This window comes from Anser anser, assembly GCF_964211835.1.
Source record: "Anser anser genome assembly, chromosome: Z".
NCBI classification, from domain to species: domain Eukaryota; kingdom Metazoa; phylum Chordata; class Aves; order Anseriformes; family Anatidae; genus Anser; species Anser anser.
The window spans coordinates 8,279,411-8,295,285 of record NC_139723.1 but is presented as its reverse complement, the minus strand read 5'-3'; the positions used below and the strand labels follow the sequence as shown (position 1 = coordinate 8,295,285).

Below are 15,875 nucleotides of genomic sequence, written 5' to 3'. Positions count from 1 at the left end.
CAATTTCCACATAATGGTTCATTTTGAGACTCGAATCCAGGCGCTCGGCTCATTTGCAGTTCAGCCTTCGCTCAGTCATCCCAGCTGGTGTCTCCTGCCATCATCACCAGCTTGTGGCGAGGGTCCGTAATGGCTGCCGGGGGACTGCAGCCCAGGGCTCCGAGCCTCCTCGCAGGCCTCGCCGGCTGCTGTGACTTTGCGCCGGGTTTTCGGCATGGCAGGGGAAAGGAGGCTCAGCTGCAGGGAGTCGAGGTCTGCGCGAGGTGGGGGTTGATGCACCAGAGGGACACAAACCAGCAGCAGAATGACCTGCAGAGACTAGCACAGCGGGTGCTGCAGGCAAAGACGTGAGGCACAGTCCAAATAAAAGTGGAGAACACCCAGGAGGAAGAATAAAGAGCGCAGATACAATCTCGCCATGCTGCCGCACCCTCCACATTAAGCGCTGTTTTAATTCTATCTGATGAATGCTGTCCTGCCATTCAGTTTTCATGTTCAGATCTCTGCATTTGCCAAAGGGAAAGTGTTGGACTGGGAGGGGAGCTGCTCCGGGAAAGCTCTTGTGCTTCACACAGGAGCTCACAGTCGTTTCTGGAGAGAGAGGAACACCACAGGGGAGGAATGTCTGAAGAAGTATGTACACGATACATTAGTTCTCAAGTTCAGAGGCCAAAACAGAATCGAGTGTGAATGTATTCTAGGTGATGAAATCAAATTTGCTTACTGATCTGGATTGCATCTCCCTTTTCCCCCTTGTAATGGGACTACCGGTACCGGTCGTGGTGCCTGCATTACCTCTTCCTCCCCTTCCTGCTCGCGGCCCCGTCCTGCCGACCTCCTGCAGGAGCATTTATTTCCCGGGAGGCTTGCCTGGAGCAGGAGGAAGCAGAGGTCAAGGCGCCAAAAAAAGAGATGAGGAACATGGGAACTGGGAGAAAGGCAACAGTGAATGGATGATATCCAGGAGAAATGACATGCCTGCTGCTGTTCAGGCCACTTCTTGTCCCCAGAAAAAGACTTCAGGTGCAGGGAGTTTGGGCTGAGTAAGGAAGGCCCGTGTGTGAGGTGGAGAGAGGAAAACACTTGGTGTAATGTCAGCAGAGGAGAATCCCCTTTCCATCAGGTGATTCTGCCCCTTCCCAGTGCACCCGGTTGCTCCCCTGGGCCTTCCGTTTCCGTCGAAGCCCTTCCTCCAAAAGTAACCTTTCCTAAACCCATACCTTCCTGCAGCCTGCAGAGCGCAGCTACTGCTGGAGAAGATCAAAGCAGGCCTGTACCTCTCCCCTGCTCTCAAGTTAACTTGTTACCATGAGATTTTAACTTGTCATCTTCATCAGAAGGAAAAAAAAACCTACATGATTTTGTTTTCAGAGTGACATGCTACATCACTTCTGATCTATTGATTTAAATAATTCAGCGTTTAAAAAGGAACAAATCAACTTAATTTGTTTAGGGGGTACTTAAAGGTTGAGAACAATTTTATATCAATTAAAATTAGTGATAATTCATTTATGACGGAACTAATATAATTAATTAGGTGGTTGCTGCCTATCTTTTTATAATAGATACATTGCTTTTAAACATCTGCTCAATAGTCCATTATGATAACACAAGAATGATTTTACATGAGAGCAACAGAGTAGCAGATGCTTCCTGATGACAACTTCCCAATTTGTTTAGGAAACAGTCGGTGAGTCCTCGATTCACAGTTTTAACATGAAGCATGGCAACCATGCAAGCAAATTGCAATGCAGAAACACAAAATTGAGAAATAAAATTATTTCATAGCATTTTAAGGATTGCAATTTAAATCTAAACACTTTCTAAGGTGTTTAGATTTAATAGTAAACTTCTTTTCTTTACTCAGGCATGTTAATTTTGTCTTTACAAGATCTAAGCAAAATTATGAATTTGTTATGTATGTACAGCTATGAATGTTTTATATCAGTTGTTCAATCTCTTGATGTAAAAATTGATTTCAGTGTTGTCATTGTTAGAATATCTAAATAATCTAACTAAAATATCTAGAATATCTATACAACGGTATATGTGAAAAAAGAAAGTAGAACAATTACTTGAAGAAAAAAATTAAATAGGCTAGCAAATGAAAATCAAGATTTTTTTTTTTTTATTGAATTACACTTGCATTTTATGTTTGTGGCTTTATCAGTAGTTGGTTAAAGACTGAAAAAGAGATGCTTTCTTTTAGGTTGATATAGTACTTTCTGAGGTTCCGTGGCTTTATACAGCCATGCATAATTTTTAGATGTTCCAAAGATTGCCTAAAGTGACTGTGCTCGCTTTATTCATATCATCAGCAAAGTTCATCTCATCAGCAAGAGAGATAGCATCAGAACTTTTCGGCTCTAAAGTGTACTTTCCCTGCATAAATCCTATGCATCATACTTACAGAGGCGGTAAAGTACAGGATTACACATCAATGCTGTATTTTTTTATTTAAAAAAGTCTTGCCACTGCTGTTTCCGGAAAGGAAAGGGGATTAGAAATAGCCCTAAGAAGGATTCAGGTACCTGTCTTTCTATGCAGATCACAAATACAATGCTCCCACTTGTCACTAGAAATAGCAGGAAAGGAGATCTGATTATCAGAAACCATTTTTGAATAAGCATAGAAACTTTGTAGTAGACCGAAGTCCATCTCGTAACAGAGCAGAAGAGTGTCAGTTTCAAAGCTTCTTCAAGCTTTGCATTCAGTCGAGTGCTTGACTTCAGACACTGCTTAAACTATCAGTCAGCGAACCCCAGGATAATGCAAAATGAATGCGTCCACAAATATTCTGCTCTCCAAAACAGTAATTTGTTTAGAGTAAAGCTGTTTATACAGCCTTCTTCCCTTGTCGGCTGCCTCTCCTGCCATCGAACTGTGTATGTCTTCTGGGAAGGCCACTTCTGGAGAAAATCAGCTTTCTCTGGAAGTAATGGGATGTTTTGGTAAGTAGCCCACAGTCTAATATCCTTCTGGTAATGGCAGAAATTCTCTCGAGAGTTTTCTCACTGGCCATATCAAGGAACAATGAAATTAGGAGGACTGACTGGCTCCTTCGCTTTCCTTTTCCTAATCCAGAAAATGAAGATAGAAGTTGCTTACCAGCTGAAATCCTTGCTAACCCAGCAAGCTGAATTCTTGATGACAAAGTTATTCTTAGCTTAATTTATGACTTTCTGAGATATTAAGTAGGGTATTTACAAAACATGTTTTCCCTAGGGGTATACAGCTTTTGAGTATTTAATTTTTGCGTATTTGAGTATTAAGTTACTTCTTTTCCTAGGTATTTGCAGGTAATAAAGAATATGACTCCTTTATCATTTAGTCTAAAATTATCACAAATTAGATATTAGTATTTATGTGAGGGTTTAGAGTCATTTACATACACAAAACAGGAGAGAGAAGTATGTGTATACAGACAGCATTTTTTTTTGATAGAACAACAACATTAATACATAGACAGGTAGTTCTGCCATTTCCAGAAGTATTTTTAGGGCAAGGTAAGCTAGTGACTAAGCATAATACCCAATGAAGCATTAATTCAGTGGCATGATTTTGATTCCAGAAGGCTGATCTGAGAGGGTTTTTTAAATTTTAATCTAGGTTCCGTTCTGGAACTCTTTCTCTTTCCCACCCCTATAAACTTGAGAGCCAAGTTGTTTTTTGATTTCTTTTACCACCTGCTGCTGGTGTTCTTTCTTTTACTATTCACACTAAAGCACTGAAAACAGATCAATTTAAAGAAAGTTGTTTACGTTAGAGAATCTCTCTTTTCCTCAAGAGATTTTTTTTAATGGTATTCTTCTGTATTTGACATCTGATCAGATGTTCCAACATGAGGGAAGAAGAAAAGACTTTGCTTTCTTAGTCTGTTACATTGTTTTATAGGAACTGGGGAACTGGGCATGGCATAACTAACTTTACCTGGCCCATGAAGTCAGATAGAGCAGTCATCATTGTTCCTTCTGATGTGTTTTCTTTCACATACAGTTTTTTAAAACTAGGTTAACATGGAGGGGATTTTCTTTACTGTTCCATTTTGGTAGTTAAGATATCTTTTTTACTGATAAGCTAAAATCAAGCATTGCTGCAACTGTCTGGAACCTCCCATAAGCCTTCTACTCCGTGACCATCTGTGATTTTCTCATTTAATGTCCAAAATTATATTTACAGTACCTTGGTCTGTTGCTTCCCATGATCTGGGCTCCTTATTCATGATCTTCTATCCATGTGCTTCAACATTATCTGGTTGTCAAAATGCTAAATTTGGGCAAAATACCTTTTATGTGGACTATCAAAAAAAACTTAAAGTATTTTATGTGTCATTACCATTATAGTTTTTCTGGTCTTATATCTCTTCGTGGATTGATTGATGGCTGAGTTATGGGTGTGAGATAAAAATAAATGGCTTTAAATTTCTCATGTGTTAAACCAGTATGGCGTTCAAAGGATGCTGGTTCTTCTTTTCTGTTCAGTCTTTTTCATTTTGCTTGGGCAGAGACAGTAAACCAATATTCACAGTTGGTTGGCAATAATAAACTTGTGAAGTGCACACCCAACCTATGGGGCATTATGGTTGCTTAGTTCATGCATGTAAATTTGGGGGTTTGAAAACCAAACAAGTCCACACCCGTAGTGTCTTCTTGGAAAGTTTGTTCTAACATTTAATCTTAGTGGCATTAGTAATTTAATTTTCAGAAATGCTGAGAATTGAGAAATGTTGAGAATTGTCGATTTTTAGAAAAGTCAAAACAACCGGGTGTTTAGCACCATTTGAATATTATTTTGAAATTAACAAATTGATAAACATGTTAAGAGATTTATGTGCCAGCTGGGGAATATCTCAATGCAATAACTTCCATCTCTTCAGATTTATTTCAAGTCTACAACATACATTAATTACTTTACACCTGAAATATACAGTAACAGGAGAAAAATGTCTTAGCTTTTAGAAGTATTATAGTCAAAAACAGCCTTTTGCAAAAAGCCTTTAAAGAAGGTAGAGCAGAGAATTTTTGGTGGATACTGTTGATTTGTCCTTTGGCAAGCAAAACCAGATTATTTAAGGACACACTTTTAAACTGGTTTATAGTAATGTTAATCAGAAGAGATGCAGCTGTAGTTAGCTTATTGTACAGGTATTCTGCCATAAAGATTTTAGTGAGCTTTTCCTTTTTTCTTTTGTTTACAAAAACAGCCTGCACTTAGAAAGACCTCAGTTCTGCAAATGCTTGCACATAGGTCACAGAGTGTAAAAGTAAGTGTGCAAGATGTTTTTGTAGGTTTTGGACTGCTGTGATTTTCTTGCTCGTTAAAATTCTTTTTGTAATAATAGAATAGTGCTGTTAAAGTGGTGATCACTGTTTTTTCTATTCTATATGTTTATTAATTACAGCAGTTGTAATTAACTTCCTCTTGATAAAAATACAAAAGTTGATATATTATTGTGTTCATGTTTATTGTTTTAGGAATCTGTGGATGATTCTCAAGTAGCTGGAGTTTGTGCAACAACAGAAGAAGTGGTTCGCTATGAATATCATGTCTTGTACTCCAGCAGCTACCAAGTACCCGTGCTTTATTTTAGGGCTTGCTTTTTAGGTAAGACCAATTTTCTGTTAGACAAAGTGATGAATAAAAAAATGTCAGATGCCACAGATGTTAAAAACACAGATTTTATATTAAACAGAGGAACCAAATAATGATCGTATGTAATAAGAAAGTAAAAGATGAGACTGTTCACCAGTAAATTTTATAATACTCCAGACACAGAGCTTCAGGACCTTGGAGTAGATGATATCATCTCAGCCTGAAGGAGGCTGATCTTTGGCTCCTGGCATCTTGCCTGTGGTTGACTAAAACTGCTGATCATTTTTCTTGTTCTTTCCTTTAAATGAATACAAAAACCTTAAAGCTGCAGGTTTGAATTTGACTATGAAATAAGTGGAGAGAATTACAGTGCTTCAGCAGAATTGTGTCTGCTTCTTTGAAGCCTGACTTTGAGCCACAAGGCTGGTGTGTAAATGAACCTTTAAAAGTGTATGTTGTTTTCTGTTGAAATCAGCTGCTTTAAAAAAAAAAGATAATAATAAGGTATTGCCTTTTTTGTCTATTAAAACTGGTTCTTGAAACACTAACTGATCTTTTTTTCCTCCTAAAATGTACATCTTGTTACCCATTACTCAATTGCTACAGCTACTGTGATTTTACTCACCATCCTGTCAGGAAGGAAGGAGGAACACAGAGCCTCCCTCCAAGGCCACTGTTAGTGTCACTTATTTAATCAGCAAACATAGAGTGATCACACTGCAGCACTGGCTGTGCTCTGTTCCTCTCTGCCCGAAGACTGCGTACCAAGGGCTGAGGGACTGAAATCTTCAAGTCATTTCTTCAGTCTCCTGCATGGTAGCATCAGCATCTTTTGTGTTTTGAATAATCTCCTAACTTTATCTAGATAAAGATGTCTGACTGTTGCCAGAGATATCTTTTTTCTTTTTAATTAAAAAGTGGCTTAAGATGCTTTGAATGTGTTTGGTAGATTTAATCACTCTCTGCCTTATATTGTTTAATGGTTTCTAATTTTGCAGTGTTAGCATTTTAAAAGGCACTTTAGATTTAAAATTGAAGAACAAATTCTCATAGACTCCCTGGTGAAAAGATTTTAGTCAGAGGTGCAGTTTCAGGAATGGATAATTTGGGGTAAATTTTCAAACTGGGACATGGGGAATTGGGGACATTGCTCTATCTTTACCACCAACAGAACTCATTTGCACACATCCTGCTGCAAATTTATTTCTAGAGTTATTACAGGCATTTAGAAATGTGCAGTGTTTTGCCTTTAAACTTATGTGTAGACAGAACGGTGAAGAAAGTTTTGCTGCAAGAGACAGATTAACCTATTTGTGGTCCTGAAAAATGTCATAATCTTGGTTTTTGCTGAATTAATAGTGCATAGTCTCTACAGAAGAGATGGAGATGCTGCAGGTAGAAGAAATAGGACACTATTTCTACTGTACTGTACTTTCATATAATTAGTATTCACCATAAGCAGTTAATCACCAGAGAAGAGCTCCCAGAGACAAAACAAGTTGTTTAGCTTGTCAGCATCAGGGAATCGGAGGTGTTGAAACATGACTCCTTATATCTGGAAGTGGATATTACAGAAGCTAGTGGATGATCTAATGCACAGTCGTAGTATTATGTGCCAACAGCTCCCCTTGCAGTACAAATATGTAATTGCTCCTGCAAGTGAGATTAAGTTTTAAAATGCTTTTTGGGAACCTTTCACAATGGAAAACAAGGATTTTTTTGAGATAATTCCTGAAGTCACCTGGGCTCTCTTTCGCATTTCACTCTTTCTTTTAACATATAACGTTCTCTGACTCTTGAAGAGAGAAGGATACAAAATACTGGCAATAAGTACTTCTCCAAGAATATTTTCAGCTATTATTCCCTGATTTTAGTTCTGGATAGTTTATTTTTGAAAACAGCAAAATCTATCATCACTGCAAATAATTTACCTGCCTGTGCAGTGCCATCTGAAGGCACCAGCGTGGGGTTTTTCAGAAACATGCAAACATCAGTCTATCACAATCACCTGAGCTCTCTCAGAGAAATATCTTTTGTCTTACCCTGAGCCTAGTATGAAGGAAATTCTAGGTAAAGCCCCGAGATTTTTTTCCTGAGGAAGGTCATAGTCTTCCTGTGGTAGGCTCCTCACCTTTTTTCTCAGACCACTAGAAATACTCACTGCATTCCTTATCTGAAATTTTCAGGGAAGAATCATCTTCTGAGACCTGCATTGATTTCTCACTCTAAATTCCTGCTATTGTTTTCAGATTAACTAACAAAATGGGTTCTTCACAAGTCTCTTGCGAGCTGCTCATGGTTTCCCTTGAATCCTGTCCATACGGATCCTCATATTAATTAGAGCATGTTGCAAGAGGTGAAGGTGAGCTATAATCCTTCCAGTGTTTCCACAGCCCTGCCCTGTTTTGTCTTCCCCAGCAGCAGAGCATGGAGGTTGAATTTAAAACTCTGCTTCCTCTCTGGCAGTATGTTAAGTGGCCATTATAACTCGAGGCCTGCCTAGGAAATAATAATTCTTCTGTTCAACCTGACTAAGTAGTTTTGCTTGTTTTGCAATGCAATTCACTTCCTCACTTTGTATGTTATGATAGCAACCAGTGCCAGCCTGTCCAAATCTGCACTATTCCAAATAGACTCTAAAAACTTTTGTAGAACAATTAAATTCCTCCTTTCTCCCTCCATATGTAAGTCCATTTTTCACTGACTGCTTGTCTCCAGCAGTCCCTCCTAGGAAAAAGGCTTCTGAAAAGGTTGCTGTGGAGTTTTTCCCGTGCTCTCCAGCAGGGTAAGCATCTTCAGGACCTTGTGTCAGTGAAGACATCTGGTTTTCACTCCTTTCTGCTAGCAGTTGTGCTTAAACATGCAGGTCAGCCCTTCCAGCAGAAAGACAAAAGCTGAATTATAACCTTATCCTTGCTGCTGTTTAAATTGGATGAGTTATTTTCTGGAATTCATTTTTAAACCTCTTTTTTCTTTTTTGTCAGAAGAAGTTTGATATGTAAGGTAGTAACAAGGTAATGGCTTGAAATTTTAATTGCAATAGGACTAAAACATTTTGAAAGACATCTAAACTTTTTGGTAGTCTCTGGGGATAGATTTACAGGGAAGATTTTGTTCTGTGCAAGGACAAATACTTCAGCTGAAAGTGATTAAATGTGATGACTGTCTGGAAAGATGCTTGGGAACATTACAGGATACAAGAAGATATTTTTAGGATACATATATACATCTAAGAAACATTTTTCACCAGTTCATGATACTTCCCATGTGGCATATATTCCTAAATTCAGACCTTCTGAAGTCGAGACAGTGGTCCTCAGTATCTCAGAGTGTCAGAGAACTAGGTGTCCTTTCTCCAATATTAGTCTTATGTATGCCATACCTTTGAAAAGCAGGAACCCTTCTTTCTTTTTCTGACTTCCGAGATTACCAAAGAGGTAGCTGAAGAAATGCATGAACCCCTTGCTGAGATCTGATGTCAGCAATTAGCCCTCTTAGAGACAGATGGTGTAGGCAATTAGCCTTCCCCTTCAGTGCTGGCATCAGCCAGATGGGCTGGGCTAGGTCCAGTAAGCTTTCTTTAATCAGCAGAGTATTTCCCCTTTTCTTCATCTTTAAGATGTGAAGAAACTTCAGTTTTTTCCTGAATTGTCATAATCTAAAGCCATACATAAAAACACCTCTTGCATTGACAGTGGGGCAGCAGCAACAAAATCGCAGGTGGACACAGGTATCATTCAGGAAACACCCTGTATGTCAAGAATAGAAAGGCTTGTCTGACACTTCGCTGCTGCTTTTTCCTGCAAAGGTAGAGGAAGATTCGTGAATACTAAGTACCAAGAAGAAAGAGCAGGAGTAATGGGAGTCAACACAGACTGCACCCCAGCTCACCTAGAAAAGGGTGAAGAAAGGGGATTTTCAAGTTGATCTGCTCAAAATATGTTTAGCTTTCTGACAATACAGATAGATCCCTGCCAATAAAAACCACGCTAATCAGTGGTTAGAGAGAGACAGCTTGGAAGATAATGTAACTTCCTCCAGCCCTGAAGGCATGACTTTCTGTGTTCATAACAGTACTGGGCCTGATGGATGCACTTTCCAGAAATCACACTTACTCTCTAAAGTCAAAAGCACTCTCTCCTTTCTCAGAAAAATGTCTCTTCTTAAGACCTTGTTCTATGAGAAAGGCCTGTATCATGGTTTTGGACATATACAAAATTTTGTTAAAAGAAAATCTGCTTTTTAACTATTTCTTACTTCTGGTGATAAAAACAAGTTAACACCAACTGGACCTTCAACAAGCCTTTTGAAGAAGTGTTTGTTATTATCAAGGCAGTTTAAATAATAAAAATCAGAGTTTCTGATAGGAATGCTGTAGTTATTCTTGGCTGACTGTTAAGGCAGGTGAACTGGTTGATTCAAGCCCATAGTTAGTGAGCGGCAGAAGCAGAACCAATATTTAGGAGTTCTTGACTCTTATCCGTCAGCTTCTTTCTCTTAAAAAATATCTCATCTGGTTGTCTCCCAGGCTCTTTTGTCCCTTCCTGTTGCGTCAGAGTCTGCATTTTGTCCTAGCACTGATGAGTGGATAACGTGTTGTGTGCCAGGCTTGTGGCCTGTCAAGGGTACGGTAAATCTGGCATGACTCACAGGCAGCTACCGACTGCTGTGTGGTAGAAATTTCCTTTTGCTCTCTGTGGCAATTGGTGTGATTGTTTAATGAGGTGAATTATACAAAGCATGCATATAACCACAAATTTTTTCTACTGTCAACATACCTGCTCCCAGCTATACCTGGGACAGGGCTTGGGATGAGCTGCTGGCACCTCAGCATCTGCGTCACCCTGTGTGGATGATGGATAAATACACTGTAGGGTGAAACTGATGCCTGGGCCTTCCTCTCCTGCCACTTCTTTTTGCTCGCTGCTGCCGTCGCCTTCTTTTTCTGGCTGTACGTGGGGAGCTCAGCTCTGTGACAGGAAGCGGCGCAACAAGATGCAGGGCGGCTGCCTGGCTCAGCGGGTGCCGCCGTGGCCCCTTGTTGCTAGCAGCAACAATTACAGGCCGCTGTGTCAGCCCAGCTGGGTGCGGGAGCTCTCGGTTGCTTGCGGGGATGTGTAACAGGGCAGCTAAACATGTGAATGCTAACAGTCCTGGAAAAAAGTGGTCTGAAAGTGCCCATAGAATACAGAAGTGTATTTTGTGCCAAGCTGGGAGATTGGGATTAACATGGCTTCAGTTATATTGACCTAAATGATTCAGTGTGTGCTTGCAGCCCAGAAAGCCACCCGTACCCTGGGCTGCACCAACAGCAGCGTGGGCAGCAGGGCGAGGGAGGGGACTGTTCCCCTCTGCTCTGCTCTCGTGAGACCCCACCTGGAGCCCTGCGCTCAGCTCTGGGTCCCCAGCACAAGGAGGACAGGGACCTGTCAGAGCGAGTCCAGAGGAGGGCCACAAGGATGATCAGGGGGCTGGAGCAAGTCTCCTGTGAAGACAGGCTGAGGGAGTTGGGTTTGTTTGGCCTGGGGAAAAGAAGGCCCTGGGGATACCCCACAGCAGCCTGCCAGTGCCCAAAGGGGGCTACAGGAAAGCTGAGGAGGGACTCTGTGTCGGGGGCATAGGGGCAGGGCAAGGGAGAATGGCTTTAAGTGACCAGAGCATAGATTTAGATTAGATATGAGGAAGAAATTCTTCACTCTGAAGGTGGTGAGGCTCTGGACCAGGTTGCCCAGAGAAGTTGTGGATGTCCCATCCCTGGCAGTGTTCCAGTCCAGGTTGGATGGGACTTTGGGCAACCTCGTCTGGTGGGAGGGGTCCCTGCCCATGCCAAGAGGTTGTAACTAGTTAATCTTCAAGTTCCTTTCCAACCCAAACCATTCTGTGATTATATGATAAACAAGTAAACAAATTCACACACAATGAGGACTTTAAAAACATATAACATACCTCCAGTCAGATTACCTGAGATGAGTTTTATCATTCATACTTATCTTTTGATACAGAAACAGGAGGAAAATCAAAGCAGACTACAAAAACTCCAAACTCTTCTTCACTTCCAGCTGCTGTCTAACATACTAGGACTTCTATCAGTCATTTGGGATCTTAGTGTAGCTTTCATTTTATTTAGTTTTGTTTTGTTTATTTTGTTTCATTCAGAGAGAAAACGACAGACTTTGAGGTCTTCATCCTGCAAAAGGCAATGGGAAAACTGCCCATTAATCACCTGTCTTTTTGCAAGGGTCTTAGAGTTCCCAGCTGTGAAGCTAAACCTCATGTCCATTTTAAGTATTGATAAGTTATTCTTCCATGCCGTATCTGTCTTCCCATCTTCTAGGAAACTGAGCTAGTCAATTAGATGAGAATTTATAGGAATACAATACTTGGGAATATGTATGAAGTCTTACTAAAAACAAAACAATAGCAAAAAAAGTGACTTCATACTCATTTAAAGCTTAGTGAAATATAATTGTGCAGAAATTTCAAAATGTAGGGAGGCTTAAATCCAAGGATATTTCAATATGTAAGTGCCTGATCAGAATGCCCAGATCAATTTTTGTTCTTATGTGAAACACTGCAATTAGTTTATAATAACTACTGAAGTGTATTACTGACTGCGATCTCACTCTGGTGTGATGTAAAACTTCTGGTTTTAGTTTATATGTATTTTTATCTGAAATGAAAATAATTCTGTACTGAAATATGATGCTGCTTTTCATACACGAAGTAATAAGACCCATGAGGTAAAGGCAAAACTCGGGTAATTTTTAACTATGTGATTAATCTTTGATCCTATATTTAATAATTTCTATAAATGAGATGGTTAGAGTCAGAGTAATCCATTCTATCTCCATTTGCTCAAGTGTTGCTATAAAAATTCACAAAGATGTACAGAGCAAAATCTAGAGTGGTAAATCAGTTTTTTCATTTGAATGTATGTTGTTTTAGATTTTGCATTTACACTCACTCTGAATTGCCTTTGCAGGTTGTATAGAAAACAGAAAATTGCAAGCATCTATGGTATTTTGTATTATTTGTACACAGATGATCTGAGCATAAATATTTCCTTCTAAACTTCACTTACCCTCTAGTAACAAATTTCTTAGCAAGTGTTAGACTATCGCCAGAACAACTTTGGTATCTGCTATCACAGGACAGGGGGGATGCAGGTCTAGCAAGTCTCATGTTCCTGAGGATGGCATAGCGTACCTACTTAATATTCTGTTGCCTTCACAGATACTTCATTTGCCGCTCATCTTAATGCTTCTGTTATATGGTGCTTAAGTAAGGGCAGAACTTGGTGCAGTTTTTTCAATGCATGCAGAAGATAAAACAGAGACTGTAGGCAGCTGTTTTTAACTTACATCTAAACATGGCATTCAAATGTTAATTGGATGAATAAATCTTGTTCATTTTACAGACATGAAAATGTCAGTAGAATAAAACTAGTTATCACAGGATAATGGTCTCTGACACCTAATAGATGCTAAGATGAATCAACTTATTGAAAGTATATCAAAATATCCTATTGCTATTTGTCAAAAGCAAATATTCAGAAAAAATTGACACAATTATTTTCAAAATGGTAATATTTGGCATAAGTCTTAACATCACCACTGAAATGTGCTGTGACAATGTGGCTCAAGAAAAAAATGTCTTAATGTCTCAAATGTCTCAAAATATGTCTCAAGGAAAAAAAAAAAGTCCTCTAAGTTACCAAAGGGCAGTGAACTTTTGACTGCATAATTTTGTTCCTTGCATTTTTTCCATTCTCTCACTATGAATTACATGTATTTACGTGAAATAGCTGTTAATGATACTATTCTGTGGTTGTTAATCTCTCTTGCTCAAGCATTATTTCACAAAGTTAGCTTAACTTTACAACTTGCAACCAGGAAAGTGAGTTGTTCCTCTCAGGTGATGGAGAAGTATAGGATAGTTTTGAGAATTTGGGCTAGTTTTATACACACATCCAGTTAGGATTTGAGCATTACTGTTCTGGAGTTTTGAGGCCAGAAGTGGCTCAGTCACATTCTGCTGTTTTTTCCATCTGTCTGCAGATAATCAGTATTTTCAGATTTACTTTTGCTGTACTCTGTTAAAGATATAGCCTGCTTAAGAGCTTTGACTGTGTGTGCTTCCCCCCCACACAGATGGAAGACCTCTAACTCTGGATGAAATATGGAAAAGTGTTCATGCGTGCTACCAAGCTTGTCTGCTGGAGGGGCCCTGGGACACTATTACACAGCAGGTGAGAAGCCACTGGTCATTTACAAAATTGATGGATGCAATATATGCCCAAATCCTCAATGGCCTTATTTCTCTCCTGGACACAAATAAAATATATAGAAGTCTTACGGAGGTGCTGTTGAGCCAGTTACCAACAACAGTTTCAGACCTGGATTTTGAAGAATACATAGATGTTCACCCCATAAGACTTAGTGTGACAATATCTCTCATTTAAAATCCTTCTCAAAAGCCAGTCCTGAAAACTGATAATTCCTAAGTAATTGTGGATTTTGGTAAATATAAAAGTAGACTGACTGACTTACTTAAGCAAAATATAGTAGTGTAATATTTCACAGATTGTCTGTTAATCAAATTACCAAAAAGACTGTGTAATTTTCAATTTTAAATAGACCTGCAATCCCAAGAATTGAAGGAGAGAAAATTAGTCTCTCAATCAAATAATATGTTGTTACTGACTAATGTACTTAAGAATCAGTGGTTAATGAACACCATGTTTTACAAGAGGAAGCAGATTAGTAAACTCTGTTATCAGTGCCTTGTTTTAGAGGTATTCAAATCACTTTTATTTGAAGTGGTCTTAAAGTCACTAGATTATTTCAGCAATTTATGTCCTATTCATAGAATTGTGATGGTGGCTGTCTTGAAAACAGTCTCATTTGTGCACAGGAAGAGTGAGATGTGGCTCAGAGCTGAGTTGTGCACTCTGGGTTCTCCCCTCAGCTTCAGGCCTCCAGTGCAAGTTTGGACAAAGAGTGGAAACTCTCCAGGTGTGAGGTTTTTATCATCAGAGGAAGATACCAATGTCTCTTTTCTTTCCCTGCTTCCATCACTGGCTACTTGATCTTAGCTGCTTCCAGGTACACAGGTCTCTTACAAGAGCAGCTGGTGCAACAGGAATATAACCTCAACTGAGGTCTACAGGTGTTTCTATAATTCAACTAATACAACTTAATTACAGGATGCCTATTTGTAAATGGCACTCAATCATGGGAACACAAGCAATGTTGATGTTTTTGCAGCCACAGACTATATTATTTGTATTATAATAGCTCCCTGAGAACCTAACAGGCATTGGTTTTCAGATGTTTGTTGTGCATTCCTGAATTCTAATTGTGAGTTTGCAGATCCTCTCATAATAGATGCTTTTAAATAAAGTATTAATTATCTGGGTTGTCTACTACAGAATGAAGATGAGAAAATTAGATTTAATAAAATATTAGCTGATAACTCCATTTCTGCACAAGAAAGTTTTGTAGTTCAGATTGTAAAGTTTTGTGATTCATAGCTCAAGTTTAAGATTCAGAGCTAAATCATGACCGTTTCTGCATAGAAAGGCAGAGGATTCAATTAACTTTGCTTTCAATCCATTTGAAAATCCATTGCTGGTAGATAGAGACCAGTAACTCTTAACTACATTCACATGCTAGGAATCCTTTGGGGCTGACACCTCAGGTATTTCCCAGATGAGCTGTTTTGGCTTGTGGATAGCTTACAGTCCCACCTGCAAAAACGTACAGGAGAGTCTGTTATCTGCACTCCAGAGGTGTTATGCCTTCTCTACACTTCTACACATTATTCTGTGGCCTGAAGCCACATTCACGCTCCTCTATAGAAAGTACTGTCTCTTTCTATTTGTCTGCAAACCACTGCAAAAACCCACAGCACAGTGTAGGTAATAAATCATAACGCAGTACTACTGATAATAAAGCGTAAAGAATATGTTTGAAATACGTAAAATCAAAGTGATTGAAGCCAAAAGGAAAAGCAGGTCACTCCCACCTGGAGATTACTTTTGCCTCTTAAGGAACAGTAAAGTAAAACTGGCCTGCATCTTTTAACTAGGGAAGTGTGTGAGATACATGCACGCAGGGGCTTGCAGGAACAGGTTTTGTGTTGGTAAAATGTGTGGTGTGCTGAGCCTCTTGTCTCTGCGGCACCTTTCCAGAAGTGGTTCAGCCAATGAGTCCAGTGACAGAAACTAAGATATAAAGAAAAACATTTTGGAGAAATTAGCAGAGTTATAGCAGCAAAACACT

The 15,875-nt window shown here is 39.4% G+C and overlaps 1 protein-coding gene across 3 annotated transcripts in view; it reads left to right on the top strand.

Moving 5' to 3' along the window:
* ATG10 (autophagy related 10) overlaps nucleotides 1-15,875 on the top strand; it is an 83,566-nt gene that overhangs the window by 47,118 nt on the left and 20,573 nt on the right. For all 3 annotated transcript variants that reach the window (XM_083817873.1, XM_083817872.1, XM_083817871.1), the window contains 2 exons: nucleotides 5,475-5,604; nucleotides 13,743-13,840. In XM_083817873.1, coding sequence (XP_083673999.1) covers nucleotides 5,475-5,604; nucleotides 13,743-13,840 — 228 coding nt within the window. The remainder of the gene's footprint in view (nucleotides 1-5,474; nucleotides 5,605-13,742; nucleotides 13,841-15,875) is intronic.